The 17,673-nt window shown below is 41.0% G+C and overlaps 1 protein-coding gene across 5 annotated transcripts in view; it reads right to left on the bottom strand.

Moving 5' to 3' along the window:
• LOC143769437 (uncharacterized) overlaps window positions 1-17,673 on the bottom strand; it is a 44,439-nt gene that overhangs the window by 19,999 nt on the left and 6,767 nt on the right. Inside the window, exons 1-5 of one of the 5 annotated variants that reach the window (XM_077257960.1) lie at window positions 16,097-16,149; window positions 9,750-9,896; window positions 9,264-9,350; window positions 8,957-9,037; window positions 7,750-8,073 (exon numbers count right to left, since the gene is read on the bottom strand). In XM_077257960.1, coding sequence (XP_077114075.1) covers window positions 7,750-8,073; window positions 8,957-9,037; window positions 9,264-9,350; window positions 9,750-9,896; window positions 16,097-16,117 — 660 coding nt within the window. In that variant the 5' untranslated portion in view covers window positions 16,118-16,149. The other 4 variants (XM_077257970.1, XM_077257993.1, XM_077258004.1 and 1 more) reach the window with 4 other exon arrangements.

Consider the following 17,673-nt stretch of genomic DNA (forward strand, 5'->3'; position numbering starts at 1 on the left):
AAGTTTTACTCGTCCCTTGGTCAAGGATTCCACAACTAAATAAGGTCCAATCCAGCGTGGTTCCATCTTTGAACCTATGCGTTGAATACGGCGCTGATTCTTGATATAAACTATGGTACCAGCAGTGATTTCTTTGTTGCTTTTGTGTCGGCGATCAAAGGCACACTTCTGGTGTTCTTGAGCAGAGTGGATGTTGGTACTGACGTCTGAGTGCAGCTTTTTAAGAATGCTTGACAGTGTATTTAGCACATCAGGGGTGGCATGATCTGAAATGGGCATGGGATCCACCGTATCATCTTTTGAGGGATTAAGGTCCATGGGAAGCTTGGCCTTCCGTCCATACATGACCTCAAATGGAGTAACCTTGGTTGAAGCATGCACAGATGTGTGATAGGCAAACAGAACACCAGGGATGAATTGATCCCAGTTGTTTCCTTGGTCATTGACAAGCTTACTAAGAGCTTCTTTAAGTGTCCGATTATCACGTTCCCGCTGGCCATTTGTTTGTGGGTGGTATGCAGATGAAATACGGTGATCTGTTTGAAAATGTTCCATCAGGTTGTCAATGATCGAGTTTACAAACTCTCGTCCCTGGTCGCTAATCAGAGTCTCCATACAGCCAAGGCGACAGATAACGGAGTACAAAAAATTTGCCACTGACTTGGCACTCTTATCTGGGACAGCTGTTGCTTCAGTCCATTTGGAGAAATGATCAGTGGCAGCAACTATATATTTGTTGCCATTTGATGTTTCCTGAAGAGGGCCAATCATATCAATCCCAACTAAGCTCCATACTTTTCCAGGCACTGATATACTGTTGAGTGGTGGAGCTTCCTTTGTGATTTTGGGATTTATAACAAAACATTTTTGACAGGCTTTCACATACTGGTGAACGTCATTTTTCATTCCCTTCCAGTAAAACCGGTCAGAGATTTTGGCTAAAGTTTTATCTCTGCCAAAATGGCCCCCAGATATTGGGTTGTCATGACAGGCCTTCAGGATATTTGGCAGTCGACTTTTAGTAAGAACCTCCTTTTCCCTATGATAAACAATTCCTCCTTGGGCTCGATATGGCTTTGCTGTTTGTCTAAACTGGGACTTGGCATTTGCACGTTTCTCAGGAGGTAGATCGTAGGTATACTGAGGGTACCTTTGTTCTGTTGCAGTGTAGAATCTCAAAAGCTGGTCATACAATTGATCTTCCATGGTTGTCAAAATTGGAAAAGATTTGGTGTCATAGAGAGCAGAGAGGTGTCATAGAGAACATACAAAACAAGTTATCATTAACTATGCACTGACAGGACAGCGCCATCTACTGTCAGTTCAGATCTGCACACTTTTCAACAAATAAGCAATAGGGTGAGAAAAACAGTGAAGTGATAACATTATGGCCTAGAGAAATACTATAAAAACTATTTTATACCCCCTGGTATAAAGTTTATCCCCCGGGGGTATACTATGGCCTAAGTCAGCTTTTGAATTTTTGTGCTGTTTCCTTCCTCAGTAAAAGGGTTCCCCGGCTTCCCCGCAGTGCTGCGAGGGTGCCCCCATGGTAGATAAACCCATTTTTTAAGCGTATCCAAGGCGTTGCTAGGATAGAATGGCCATGTAAAATCCCATAGCAACCAGTAAAAGGGTTCCCCACCCACCCCGCAGTGCTGTGAGGGTGCCCCCAAGGTAGATTAACCCCTTTTCCAAGCGTATACAAGGCGTTGCTAGGATAAATTGGTCATGTAAAATCCCATAGCAACCAGTAAAAGGGTTCCCCGGCTTCCCCACAGTGCTGCAAGGGTGCCCCCAAGGTAGATAAACCCCTTTTCCAAGCGTATACAAGCCGTTGCTAGGATAAAGTGGTCATGTAAAATCCCATAGCAACCACCTAAGGGGTTAACCACCTATCCTTAAGTGCTGCGAGAGTGCCCCCAAGGTAGATAAACCCCTTTTTCAAGCGTATTCAAGGCGTTGCTAGGATAGAGTGATCATGTAAAATCCCATAGCAACCAGTAAAAGGTTTCCCCACCCACCCGCAGTGCTGCAATGGTGCCCCCAAGATAGATAAACCCCTTTTCCAAGCGTATCCAAGGTGTTGCTAGGATAGAGTGATCATGCTATATCCCATAGCAACCAGTAAAGGGGTTCCCCACCCACCCCTCAGTGCTCGTCAGTGCCCCCTAGGTATACAAAGCCCTTTTCCAAGCATATCCAAGGCGCCAAGACAACGAGCTGGCACGAGCAGGGCTGAAGATTTCATGTCACATGTGACTATAGGGAGGGGGTGGGGCTTAGAAAGGGAGATCCCTGGCGTCACCAGAGGTGGAGGAGCTTGAAAAGGAGCAGTGCCCGATGGGAGGGGGAGCTGTGACCTAGAAGAATGAGCAGCTTTCCCTCAGCTTACCCTGGGGGGTATAATCTGGCCTGGAGGGGTATACTTTGGCCTAGGCTATTTTATACCCCGGGGTATAGTTTGGCCTAGGCCAAAGTATACCCGGGGTATAATCTAGCCTAGGCCACTTTAACCCCGGGTATAGTCTGGCCTGGGGGTATAATCTGGCCTGTTACACCGGTATCTCGTCCGCTAGCTGCAGCTCGGGTGCACGTGCCGGCTGCACAGGTTTAGGCTTCACCACGGGTGCAGGGGTTTTGAACACAGTCTTGTGCGGTTCCACCACAGATGGCTTTGTGGCTCCTCGGCTGGGTGCAGGCTCCGCAGCAGGTTTATCGCTGCCACCTGATTGTGACCGGGTGCGTCCTGACAGCGCCACACTGCGATGTTGCTGCAAGTTCTCCTGGATAGTCTGTCTTTCCAGAGACGTCCGTCTCTGCCTGGAAGCAGGAGAGGTGATCTGCACAGCTGAGGCTGCTTTCACCTGTGCTCCAGGCAGGGGCTGCTTACTGACTGGGGAGTTACAGGACTTCATACTGTGCTGTGTAACATCACTCACCAACACTTTCACTTCTGGCTTCTTTGCTGGACTTGGAGGAGATTTTCCTCCCAAGACTTTACTTGCAGGTTTTTCCTCTTTCACAGAACTGCTGCAGCTTTGGCTCGCTGCATTCACTGGTCTCACAGTGACTTTGGGATTACTATTCCCATTTAGAGAGGTCTGGGAACCGTGTCCCAGTGTAGGCCGAGAAGCCTGGGCCTTGCCTGGGGAGCTTCCCCGCCCAGGGTGGCCCCTCCCTGGGCTTGCTCCAGACATCAGGAGAGCTACAGACACACAACCTCACAGCTAGGAGGCAGTATTATAGTAGTTATATTCTTGTACATAGGAGCAGTATTATAGGAGTTATATTCTTGTACATAGGGGCAGTATTATAGTAGTTATATTCTTGTAGATATGGGCCAGTATTGTAGTAGTTATATTCTTGTACATAGGAGCAGTATTATAGGAGTTATATTCTTGTACATAGGGGCAGTATTATAGCAGTTATATTCTTGTACATAGGAGCAGTATTATAGTAGTTATATTCTTGTACAAAGGGGCAGTATTATAGTAGTTATATTCTTGTACATAGGGGCAGTATTATAGTAGTTATATTCTTGTACAAAGGGGCAGTATTATAGTAGTTATATTCTTGTACATAGGGGCAGTATTATAATAGTTATATTCTTGTACATAAGGAATAATATTACAGTAGTTATATTCTTGTACATATGGGCCAGTATTATAGTAATTATATTCTTGTACATATGGGCTAGTATTATAGTAGTTATATTCTTGTACATAGGGAATAGTATTATAGTAGTTATATTCTTGTACATAGAATAGGGGCAGTATTATTGGAGCTATATTCTTGTACATAGGGGCAGTACTATAGTAGTTATATTCTTGTACATAGGGGCAGTATTATAGTAGTTATATTCTTGTACATAGGGGCAGTATTATAGTAGTTATATTCTTGTACATAGGGGCAGTATTATAGTAGATATATTCTTGTACATAGGGAGCAGTATTATAGTAGTTATATTCTTGTACATAGAGAGCAGTATTATAGTAGCTATATTCTTGTACATAGGGGCAGTATTATAGTAGTTATATTCTTGTAGATAGTGGCAGTATTATAGTAGTTCTATTCTTGTAGATAGTGGCAGTTTTATAGTAGTTATATTCTTGTACATAGGGGCAGTATTATAGTAGTTATATTCTTGTACATATGGGCCAGTATTGTAGTAGTTATATTCTTGTACATAGAGAGCAGTATTATAGTAGTTATATTCTTGTACATAGGGGCAGTATTATAGTAGTTATATTCTTGTATATAGGTTCAGTATTATAGTAGTTATATTCTTGTACATAGGGGCAGTATTATAGCAGTTATATTCTTGTACATAGGGGCAGTATTATAGTAGTTATATTCTTGTACATAGGAGCAGTATTATAGTAGTTATATTCTTGTAGATAGTGGCAGCATTATAGTAGTTATATTCTTGTACATATGGGGCAGTATTATAGTAGTTATATTCTTGTACATAAGGAATAATATTACAGTAGTTATATTCTTCTACATATGGGCCAGTATTATAGTAGTTATATTCTTGTACATATGGGCCACCAGTATTGTACTAGTTATATTCTTGTAAATAGGAGTAGTATTATAGTAGTTATATTATTGTACAAAGGGGCAGTATTATAGTAGTTATATTCTTGTACATAGGGGCAGTATTATAGTAGTTACATTCTTGTACATAAGGAATAATATTACAGTAGTTATATTCTTCTACATATGGGCCAGTATTATAGTAGTTATATTCTTGTACATATGGGCCAGTATTGTAGTAGTTATATTCTTGTACATAGAGAGCAGTACTACAGTAGTTATATTCTTGTACATAGGGGCAGTATTATAGTAGTTATATTCTTGTACATAGGGGCAGTATTATAGTAGTTATATTCTTGTACATAGGGGCAGTATTATAGCAGTTATATTCTTGTACATAGGAGCAGTATTTTAGTAGTTATGTTCTTGCACAAAGGGGCAGTATTATAGTAGTTATATTCTTGTACATAGGGGCAGTATTATAGTAGTTATATTCTTGTACATAGGGGCAGTATTATAGTAGTTATATTCTTGTACATAGAGAGCAGTATTATAGTAGTTATATTCTTGTACATAGGGGACAGTATTATAGTAGTTATATTCTTGTACATAAGAGCAGTATTATAGTAGTTGTATTCTTGTACATAGGGGCAGTATTATAGTAGTTATATTCTTGTACATAAGGAATAATATTACAGTAGTTATATTCTTGTACATATGGGCCAGTATTATAGTAGTTATATTCTTGTATATATGGGCCAGTATTATAGTAGTTATATTCTTGTACATAAGGAATAGTATTATAGTAGTTATATTCTTGTACATAGAATAGGGGCAGTATTATTGGAGCTATATTCTTGTACATAGGGGCAGTACTATAGTAGTTATATTCTTGTACATAGGGGCAGTATTATAGTAGTTATATTCTTGTACATAGGGGCAGTATTATAGCAGTTATATTCTTGTACATAGGGGCAGTATTATAGTAGTTATATTTTTGTACATAGAGAGCAGTATTATAGTAGTTATATTCTTGTACATAGGGGCAATATTATAGTAGTTATATTCTTGTACATAGGGGGCAGTATTATAGTAATTATATTCTTGTACATAGGAGCAGTATTATAGTAGTTATATTCTTGTACATAGAGAGCAGTATTATAGTAGTTATATTCTTGTACATAGGGGACAGTATTATAGTAGTTATATTCTTGTACATAAGAGCAGTATTATAGTAGTTATATTCTTGTACATAGGGGCAGTATTATAGCAATATTCTTGTACAAAGGAGCAGTATTATAGTAGTTATATTCCTGTACAAAGGGGCATTATTACAGTAGGTATATTCTTGTACATAGGGGCAGTATTATAGTAGTTATATTCTTGTGCATAAGGAATAATATTACAGTAGTTATATTCTTGTACATATAGGCCAGTATTATAGTAGTTATATTCTAGTACATATGGGCCAGTAGTATAGTACTTATATTCTTGTACATAGGGAATAGTATTATAGTAGTTATATTCTTGTACATAGCATAGGGGCAGTATTATTGGAGCTATATTCTTGTACATAGGGGCAGTACTATAGTAGTTATATTCTTGTACATAGGGGCAGTATTATAGTAGTTATATTCTTGTACATAGGGGCAGTATTATGGTAGTTATATTCTTGTACATAGGGGCAGTATTATAGTAGTTATATTCTTGTACATAGGGGCAGTATTATAGTAATTACCGTATATTCTTGTACATAGGAGCAGTATTTTAGTACTTATATTCTTGTACATAGAGAGCAGTATTATAGCAGTTATATTCTTGTACATAGGAACAGTATTATAGTAGTTATATTATTGTACAAAGGGGCAGTATTATAGTAGTTATATTCTTGTACATAGGGGCAGTATTATAGTAGTTATATTCTTGTACATAAGAAATAATATTACAGTAGTTATATTCTTCTACCTATGGGCCAGTATTATAATAGTTATATTCTTGTACATATGGGCCAGTATTGTAGTAGTTATATTCTTGTACATAGAGAGCAGTATTATAGTAGTTACCTTCTTGTACATAGGGGCAGTATTATAGTAGTTATATTCTTGTACATAGGGGCAGTATTATAGTAGTTATATTCCTGTTCATAGGGGCAGTATTATAGCAGTTATATTCTTGTACATAGGAGCAGTATTATAGTAGTTATATTCTTGTACAAAGGGGCAGTATTATAGTAGTTATATTCTTGTACATAGGGGCAGTATTATAGTAGTTATATTCTTGTACATAAGGAATAATATTACAGTAGTTATATTCTTGTACATATGGGCCAGTATTATAGTAGTTATATTCTTGTACATATGGGCCAGTATTATAGTAGTTATATTCTTGTACATATGGGCCAGTATTATAGTAGTTATATTCTTGTACATAGGGAATAGTATTATAGTAGTTATATTCTTGTACATAGAATAGGGGCAGTATTATTGGAGCTATATTCTTGTACATAGGGGCAGTACTATAGTAGTTATATAGTTATATTCTTGTATATAGGGGCAGTATTATAGTAGTTATATTCTTGTACATAGGGGCAGTATTATAGTAGTTATATTCTTGTACATAAGGGGCAGTAATTATAGTAGTTATAATCTTGTACATAGGGAGCAGTATTATAGTAGTTATATTCTTGTACATAGAGAGCAGTATTATAGTAGTTATATTCTTGTACATAGGGGCAGTATTATAGTAGTTATATTCTTGTACATAGGGGCAGTATTATAGTAATTATATTCTTGTAAATAGGAGCAGTATTATAGTAGTTATATTCTTGTACATAGGAGCAGTATTATAGCAGTTATATTCTTGTACATAGGAGCAGTATTATAGTAGTTATATTCTTTTACATAGGAGCAGTATTATAGCAGTTATATTCTTGTACATAGGAGCAGTATTATAGTAGTTATATTCTTTTACATAGGAGCAGTATTATAGTAGTTATATTCTTGTACATAGGGGCAGTATTATAGTAGTTATATTCTTGTACATAGGGGCAGTATTATAGTAGTTGTGTTCTTATACATAGGGGGCAGTATTATAGCAGTTATATTTCTGTAGATAGGAGCAGTATTATAGTAGTTATCTTCCTATACACAGGAGCAGTATAATACTGTAGTAGTTTTAGTGTACAATCCCCATTTGGATTTTGTTTCTCACCTGTTCTCTCTGATCCTCCTGTTTCTTCTCTTTCTCAGCTTTATAGTCAAAGCTCCCGATACCTTCCATAGATGTTGCCAGCTCAGCTGCCACCAATGCCATCAGGGCCCCAATAATCATGTCTCCTTTTTTCTGACTAATACAAAATGCTTGAAGTTTCTCAGTCAATATCCCATTGAGGCTTTTACAATAATCATTAATAATATGGTCTTCACAAGAGTTGAGGAACTGAGCGGCTGCCTTGCTGAGCTCCTGCACATCGACCTTGTGTTTTTTGTTAGGACTACAAAGGGATGAGAGAGAATCTTGATAGTTTATGTCCATCTGAAAGTTGTAAAAATAAAAACATGTCATGGAGAATTGGTAAATCTATAGAGTTTTGAGAGGATGTGGTGGTCTGTCCCATGGCACCTAGACTTGATAGGTTGACTCTTCCAAAAACGCTCTTGGTCTTGTACATAGTTTTTTAAGCCCATTTTTTTGTATTTTAAATATGTCCTGAGGGTGCTGTAAAAATAATGACTTGTACACACTCACCTATGGATCCCCAACCCTTCTCGGGTTCCCTGCCAGTCTTTACTACTTTTCTTCTGGTGTAGTTCACCACTGCAATTACTAATTGGCTGCAGCGGTCATGCACCAACAATGATAATAGAGTAGTAGAGGATCCTTAGGTTGGTAAGTGCTTTTTATTTTTGGGTAATGTGTAACATAAGAAAAAATGCATGAAAAACCCCTTTAATGGGATTGCTCGACACTGAATCAATTTTTTTAGACATGGATGGAGGTGATGTCTGACCCACTGATTGGCTGCAGGTAACAACAAGAGCGCATCATCAGATGTTTATTTGATGACTTACGTTTCTGTTCACCCTTGATTGGCTGCAGTGTTCTTGATACTTCTAAGGAGAGCACACATTGCTTCTGCAGCTGGTGCATACCTCTGGAACAGCCTGTACTGGTTTACATAAATAGTGGACAACCCCTTTAAGTTGCAGTAACAGATGAAGCCCATGGAGATGAGTGGTACTATTTCTATGAGAAAGGATCCATGTTTTTTAAGGGATGCTTTTTCCAAGCAAAGGGATTCAGGAGCTGTGTTTTGGTTTTTCAAGGTGGGAACATTTTTCTGCATGATATTAAAAAATAAATAACGGTGGAAGTCATTATTACTTTATGGACTAGGTCATTCTTCTAACCTCCTTACCAAACAGCTTTTGAAAAAACCCATGATGTTGAAGTTCGGGGACAGGCGGGAAATTTCCGAGGGACTGAGCAGCATACAGACCTGTAGTGGAGAAAAATAGGGAATTTCGTGAAAACAGATCTTGAGGGATCTGGGACAAAACTGGAAACCACTATGCCTGTTACCGGGACAATTTGGAGGATCAATTCTTTATAATCCTTTGGCAAGTTATATTACGATCAGTGCTATGAAAAGCCCCCATCTGCCTCATGAAGGGCCCAGATCTTCCTCACATCAAGTACCCAGATATTCAGATGATGGTACTCACCTCCCAGTCGGTCCCAATTGTGTTTGTTACGGTCAACACCTTGGTAGACACTCCATGCTGGAACATGCTCTTCTCTTTGTTACCACCCTGTAGAAGGAAATCTTGAAAATCAATAGTGTTATAGACAGTATCCTAAAAGAAATATATTATCAGAAAACCTTTTTCTTTCATTAAATATATATTTATTCAACATAACAATTCAGTGGTATGAGAATGTCCTGGAGTTGCAATCATCCAGACAATATCGCACTGTAGTGAAAGGAAAGACCTTTGCTAACACACTAAGCCTTCTAGAATGTAGAGATCTTTTCTTTCCCATGTTCTGATTGGCTTAGATGTGAGCCAATCACAGCATGAGCTCTGATATAGTGGGGATCTTCAAACTAACAACTAATGAGAATGACCTTTGCGATTCTCCTTGTAAGGTGCAACTTTTTGATTTCTGTCACGGCCACCCTTTGCTTGACACATATTCTTCTCTCTTACCTCCTTATTCAGAAGATGTAGTTGAGTGTTGTGGTTGGTGATGATGTAGAGGCGACTTTTACTGACCCGAGGGAACTTCAGAGCAACCTCGTGTTGTTTTACCGAGTAGTCGTTCTGCACCTCAAAGACTGTGACCTTAGCGTCCATCTGTTCAGCAATGAGATGGGTATCAAGAGTGATGCGTCATGCTAAAATAGTGTATCCAAGCCATTATTACATGTTTATCATGTATCCAAGCCAATCATATCCCATAAAAACTGCTCATCTTGTATTTTGGAGCCAATCAGGTGTGATACAACTCAGCAGAAAGTATCTTAGGCAATCAGAGCCACTTATGCATAATTACGTTTGCGGAGTCACGTTGTCTGAGCCAATCGCGATACTTTTTGCTTCGCTGGTACATCTAAGCCTGTCATGTGTGATACTGTATGCCGAATGTGTGCATCTAAGCCTGTCATGTGTGATACTGTATGCCGAATGTGTGCATCTAAGCCTGTCATGTATGATACTGTATGCCGAGTGCGTGCATCTAAGCCTGTCATGTGTGATACTGTATGCCGAGTGTGTGTATCTAAGCCTGTCATGTGTGATACTGTATGCCGAGTGCGTGCATCTTAGCATGTCATGTGTGATACTGTATGCCGAGTGTGTGCACCTAAGCCTGTCATGTGTGATACTGTATGCCGAGTGTATGCATCTAAGCCTGTCATGTGTGATACTGTATTCTGAGTGTACGCATCTAAGCCTGTCATGTGTGATACTGTATGAATCTAAGCTTGTCATGTATGATACTGTATGCCGATTATGCATCTAAGCCTGTCATGTGTGATACTGTATGCTGAGTGTATGCATCTAAGCCTGTCATGTGTGATACTGTATGAATCTAAGCTTGTCATGTATGATACTGTATGCCGATTATGCATCTAAGCCTGTCATGTGTGATACTGAATGCTGAGTGTATGCATCTAAGCCTGTCATGTGTGATACTGTATGCCGGGTGTGTGCTTCTAAGCCTGTCATGTGTGATACTGTATGCTGAGTGTATGCATCTAAGCCTGTCATGTGTGATACTGTATGCCGGGTGTGTGCTTCTAAGCCTGTCATGTGTGATACTGTATGCTGAGTGTATGCATCTAAGCCTGTCATGTGTGATACTATATGCCGAGTGTGCATCTAAGCCTATTATGTATAGCACTGTCAGCCACAAAATCTTTACTGTATGATAAGTCAGTTTGTGTGTGTCCTGTTTCTTAAATGAAATCACTAAAAAAAGGGATTTTTTTGACAACTAACAATCCAATTTTATAGTCAGTATCATTGGGGGACTCTGGAGACGTTGGAGGATTGCACAGTGGTCCCTATAGCTGGGAGGAAATGTAAAAGAGTCAGAAAGATGTAAGTAGATACAAAAGTAAGCACCCAAAAGAACTACGACTTTGGCTTGGGCTGTGTTGACGCGCCTGTCCAGAAAGGTTAGGTTGTGGAAGGAGAGAAAGAAATTCCTTCCGTATGTCCATCCAGGACAGGACCATGACATCATCCAGTTAAGGACTAGCTATGAGGATGGAGGAGAGTCATTACTGTCCAAACACCTTTTTGCGGACCTGTGGAGCTATGGCTAGACCAAACAGGACAGCCACGGATGAGCAAAGTATATAACGTGCTGAACAATTTTGCAGATCTGGACGTGTAGATATACATCCTTGGTGTCCACTGAGTAAAGGAGATCCCATGGATACAATCACTGTCTGCATGGTCAAATATACTTGCTAACATGGGAGATCAGTTGGGTGATCTCAGCCAGATCGTCAGGTGGCCTGCCAGAGAAGAAGAGTTTGTCTGTCTGTTTGGCCTATTCTGTAGCTGCCCTGCTGACTCAGGAAAATGCAAAAACTGGTCTCAAGGTCAAAAGAGCCTCCTCAAGTGAGGATTTGTTGACATCTCTGTGGCCGTGTTTTGATTAGGCCAGCATCGGAGGAGAAAATGCAAATACGGAGGGTACATGCTAAGTTGGTTACCTAGTTACATAGGATGAAAAAATACCGCGGTCCATCAAGTTCAACCTTTCTCCACCAATTATACATTTTGTCACTAAATTATCTATAACCCATAATGTTCTGTACTGAGGAAATCATCCATCCCTTGTATAACAGCTGTTATAGAGTCGGCCATTACTACCTCTTGTGGTCGGCATTCCACAGTCGGACTGCTCTAACTGTAAAGAACCCTTTCCTATGTAGCTGCCGGAATCACCTTTCTTCCTCCAGTAATGAGCGCCCCCTGGTCCTTAGTATGGTCTTTGGAAGGAATAAGTCATGTGCCGTCCTCTGTACTGACCACCCATGTATTTATACATATAAATGAGATCCCCTCTGAGACGTATTTTTTCTAAGCTAAACAAGCCCAACTTTTCCAACCTCTCCTCATATGAGAGGCCTTCCATCCCTTGTAATAATCTATTGCCCGTTATTGAACTGATTCTAACTTCTGAATTTCTTTTTTAGAATGTGAGGCCCAAATTTGGATCCCGTATTCTAGATGTGGTCTCAAGTGATTTATAAAGGGGTAACAATACGTTGGGATAGCGGGATTTTCTCGCTCTTTTTATACATCCTAAAATCCTATTAGCTTTTGCGGCTGCTGCTTGACATTGAGTACTGCTGCACAGCTTACTTATAACCAGAATGGAGGTCCTTCTGTTCTGTAGTCCCGAGTATACTCCCATTTAATGTATATACAGCAGTAGGATTACTCTGTCCTCGGTGCATTACTCTACATTTATCAATATTACACCTCAACTGCAGAGTGTTTGCCCTTTAGACATCTTATTCAGATCGTTTTGCATGTTAAGGGGAAATTTTCACTATTGTTACCTGGGGCATAACTTTGGAATGGAGTGGCACAGAAGAAAAAGATAACCTGTTCCAGAACCAGTAGAGGATGCACGCCGTGTAAATAAAAAAAATGATTTTTTTTCTTTATAAGGGTTATCCAGGACTTCTTTTTTGTTAATTTTCTCTTTGGGGCTAAACACTTGTCATCTGTGCTGCCCTACAATGATCTTCTCCTGCTTCCTGTGATGTTACAAACAGGGCAGCTCCTTCTCTCCCATCTGCTGGCGCCATGTTGATTGACAGCCGGCTCTTTGCTGTGTTAGGCTGAGCTGGATGACAATTAACATCATGTCAACAGAGCAGAGCGGAAGAGAAGGAATGGCTCTGTCGATTTCCTGTCACCGGCAGGAGCCGTCCGTGACTACTCTGAGCCAGAAAACGTTGGAGTCCCTCCTGTCTTTTGTGGATTTCCTCAATACAGCATGGCCAGGTATCTCCTTTACCATGGCCCATGATTCCCATAGAATGAACTTCCTGGATACAGTAGTCATTAAAGATCAAATGGGCAATTTGAGTACGGATATCCACATTAAAAACACAGACAGGAACAGCCTATTACATTACCAGAGCTGGCACCCCCAGGCCATCAAGAAGGCAATTCCCAAATCCCAAATTCAGCGGGTAACCCGCATAGTCTCGGACATTGAATTACGAACACAAAGAGTATCTGAAATGAAGGCTAAATTTCAAGCAAGAGGCTACCCAGATTCAATTCTTCAAGAATCCCAATCAATCAACCACTCCACCGGTCCAAAATCTCAAAAGCAAAATCGCATTCCTTTCGTTCACACCTTCCACCCATTCGCCTATATACTCCATAGAAACATACGCCAACACTGGCATTTGCTCAAAACTGCCCATCCCAATTTCCCTGAATTCAGGGAACCATTCCTCCCTTGTTTCAGGAGACCCCGCAATCTCAGAGATTCACTGGTTAGAGCTGACCTAGGATCTGACAGAAGACCACCCACACAAAGGTTCCTTCAGAATCCCAGAGTAGGGACCTTCCCATGTCTCCACTGCGCTCAGTGTAGCAACGTCCTGAGGGGCAATTCACTCCACCATCCACATTCTGGAAGGTCTTTCCCGATTAAAAGCTATTTTACCTGTGAATCATCATACGTAATCTACGTTATTAAATGTCCATGCGGCATGCTGTATGTGGGAGAGACGACCCGACCTATCCGAGAGCGTATCTCTAAACACAAATCTACGATCAGATGTGGGAACAAACTTCTACCCATCCCACAGCATTTTATATCTAAAGGTCATAACATCTCACAATTGATGTTCCAAGTAATTGAACATATCTCATTACCCAGACGTGGAGGTGACAGACTGGCTTCCCTCAAACAGAGGGAATCCTTTTGGATCCATACCCTCGATACCCTACATCCTAGAGGTCTCAATAGAGATTATGACCTCACTTTCATATAAGGTTTGATACCTCTCTTCTTCTCTTACCAGTTTATTTACCAAAGATGTTTACTGTCTATATTTATCTTGTTGTTACTGTTGAGGAGAGCCATAAGATCAAATACTTAATTAACCTCAACACATAAGATAATTGAGAGAAGCAACCTATAACATGTATTGTTTAACCTTACATAGGTTTTCCTCAGACAAAGTGAGACACTGAAGATGGCCGCCATCTCCTGTATCAGAGCCGTGTGCTCTGGTATCCAAGATGAACAATGAAGACACTAAAGATGGCCGCCATTTCCTGTATCAGCATGCCGTGTGCTCTGGTATCCAAGATGACGCCCACCCTGATGACCTCATGGATCCACCCACAGCGACGCCCACCCTGATGACCTCATGGATCCGCCCATGGACTTGCTCATGCCCAACCCACTAACCAATGAAATACATCAGATCACTCCCATTTTAGAGCTAACCGAGCCCCCTTACAGGAGATATATAACATTGTGTTTGACTAATAAACTTCCCTTCTTGGAGCTGAGCCACACATTGATCAAGGAGAGTTACAGCTGACTGTGTCTGGTGTATTTCTTTAGTGCACATGATCAATATCCATTAGGCCAGGAGTAGGCAACTAGAGAATTGAACATTTTATTAATTGTTCAACCCTAATATTACTATGAAGAAATCTACATCATGTTATTTAATCTTATTACTGATATTTCAATATTCTTAACAATGTCTATCTGTCTCCCTAGAGCCGATTATATTGAAACTCCAGGACTCTTCTTCCTCTCAGCGGGGCACAGTGGATAGAGCACATATCACCCTCCTCGTCCACCAATGCGGCCATTATCTTACGTTCTTTCCACAACTCTCTAGCGGTATCTCTAGCGGTATCTATGCAACGGTACACAAATCTAGTTGTCCCGCCTCCCCCTTGACAGCATCCTCTGGTTGGCTGACATAATTCTGTCAGTCACGACAGCGGTACACGGCCACTTCCGGTACGTCATTTCCGGCACGGCCGTTCCACACTAAAGGAACGCCGCACAGGCACTCTCACATTCGGGCATCACACCGACAGCGGTGGACACCGCGTCAAGACCCGCACAACATCAGGTAATACCCCCAACTACCTCCTGCCACCATGACGCGGACTCACAGTCCTAAGCCTTACCAGACCAATTTACTTTCATTCACAGCACTCAGATGTGCTTTCTGCTCGCCTCAAAAAGCATAATTCAGGTACCGCTTATCTCCTAGGGGACTTCACGTTATGTGCACAAGTGCACCCCTATCCCTATTTCTATGTTTTTTGTCTCTCAATACAGCGGATTTTTTTCCCCTCTTTTCACAACTTAGATATATCATAGAACCATCAGATCTACTGAGTGGACACTCAGTCATTCTACCGTACGGTACGCACATTTTTATACTCTCTCCACCTTATTCACCCACATTAGGGGGCTCTGGGTGGTAGTGTTGGCTCCTCCAGTTGTATTAGATTTCCAGCAAGCTACACATTATGACCGCATGATTCACTGTATATACCTTGTTTCCTTGCTTCTTGTTTCCTTTTTGGTTTTTCATTTTTTGTATATATTCACATATGTAACTACAGACGAATGTAATTGTTTATTTTGCTTATAATCTTGTAGTAACTGACGAAGGCCATACCAGGCCGAAACATTTTGATCGTACTACAGAATAAAAAATCTCAAATTTAAGTTGAGTGCCAGGTTCTTTATAATTACATGTATATGGTTTGGGAACCTACCTGTGCACCACTATAGCTGTGCTCACGTGTTTTGATCCACTGTACTCTGAGCCAGAAGAGATAGTCGCAGGGCAACTACCTGCTAAGTGCTCTGCCCCATAGGGAAAGTAAAAAATCTGCTGAATAACCCCTTAACTATTCTCCCTCCTCCTGGAGGGTAGCAGGAAAATCATAAAAGGCAAGAACACTGAATAAAACAGCAGATGCGTCTGTCGCAGAAGGACCACAAGCTAACTCTGTGTCGTACTTACTTTTCTTCTCACTCTCCTCATCAGACTGAACTTTATCCTTGTGTAAAGGAGAACAGGATTAGTTTCTGTTTCACTTCTTGTAATTCACCAGCCTTACTTTAACCCCTCGCCGGCCAAGTGCAGTTTATTCAGCCTGAGGCCGGTAACGCCCAACGGAGGCATTTTCCATTTTTGCCCTGTAATTTTCCTCTCCTCTTTTTCCAAGAGAAGATGACATTGCCGCATAAGGGCTTGTTTTTTTTTTTAACTATAGTTTAGAATGGCACCATTCATTTTATTATAGAATGCGATGTGACAGGGAAAGAGAAATCAAAGTAGAATGTAATGGTGCAAAAAAAAACCCCACCATTTCTTGTTTTGTTGGACATTGGCACCTGCATTGTGGTGGGTAGGTGACTGGGCAATTAGTACAATAAAGAAATGATGCCCCAGGATCAAATCACTTCATTGTAGCTTTCAGATATTGATAGCGGCGCTGCCACTTGTTGGAAAAAAACTTCTTATCCCCCATGGTGGATTATATCTTCTCCTACGACACACAGCAGTGGAGCAAAATAATCTGAAACAAGTTACAACCAGGATCCATCATAACCTAAACCCGGGGAAGATAATAGTGCCTTAAAGAAAGCTAAATTGAACCAAAGTGGGTGATTGTAAAACCTTACGACCCCGGCAGCCATTAGCGGAGGACATGGTACCACTCTTGCAGAACTTGGTGAGGATGCCCAAGTGGCAATTGTAGAGTGTACTTGCTATTTCCTCCCCAGCCAATGGCTGTTGGACATTATGTATATATTACTTCCTCCCCATTGGGGAGGTGCCTGAGCAACCTTCTGTTTACAATCTATGTTGTGCAAGGTCGCATACCAGTGCAAGTCCTGTTTGCTGCATGCTAGTGCAAATCCTGCTTTCTGCACTCTGATGCAAATCCTGCCTGCTGCACTTTAGTGTAATTACTGCCTGCTGCACTCTGATGCAAATCCTGTCTGCTGCACGCTGATGCAATTCCTGCTTGCTGAACGCTGATGCAGACCTGTCTGCTGCTCTCTGACATAAACTGCTGCACTCGGATACGAACTTGGTCAGCTGCACTCTGATGCAAGCTCTGCCTGCTGCTCCATCCAGTCTGTCCTTTCGGGTCCAGCTGCTGCGCGACCGTTGGTCTGTTCTGGACTGGCACCTGGCGTGCATTGGGAGCCAAGTCTAACCTCACCATCAGAGGCTCTAGTGAACATTCAGGTGATCGCTTAGTAACGCCCCTCCAGGCTTTCTGCGGTCCGTGGCATAGTGGTTCCACAAACCACGTCCGTGACAGTTTAAAATAAATCTCTGCATTATTTTTGTCCATTTCTTCCATTCCCTATCAAGGAGCATTTTAATTTTCTCATTGACAGGGAATGTACGCCTTCTCTTTTGCTCCAAACCCCGGAACATGATGTCCTGGACTGTTCTAGGGGTTTTCGTATCTGATGTCCCCATGGTTGCCCTGATGGCTCTAACTTGTCTGTGTCTTCCGCCAGAAAACACAGCCTACCCCCGTATCACTGTCCGAGGAGACAGAAGAGGAGTCTGATACA

The sequence above is a fragment of the Ranitomeya variabilis genome, chromosome 1 (genome assembly GCF_051348905.1).
Source record: "Ranitomeya variabilis isolate aRanVar5 chromosome 1, aRanVar5.hap1, whole genome shotgun sequence".
NCBI classification, from domain to species: domain Eukaryota; kingdom Metazoa; phylum Chordata; class Amphibia; order Anura; family Dendrobatidae; genus Ranitomeya; species Ranitomeya variabilis.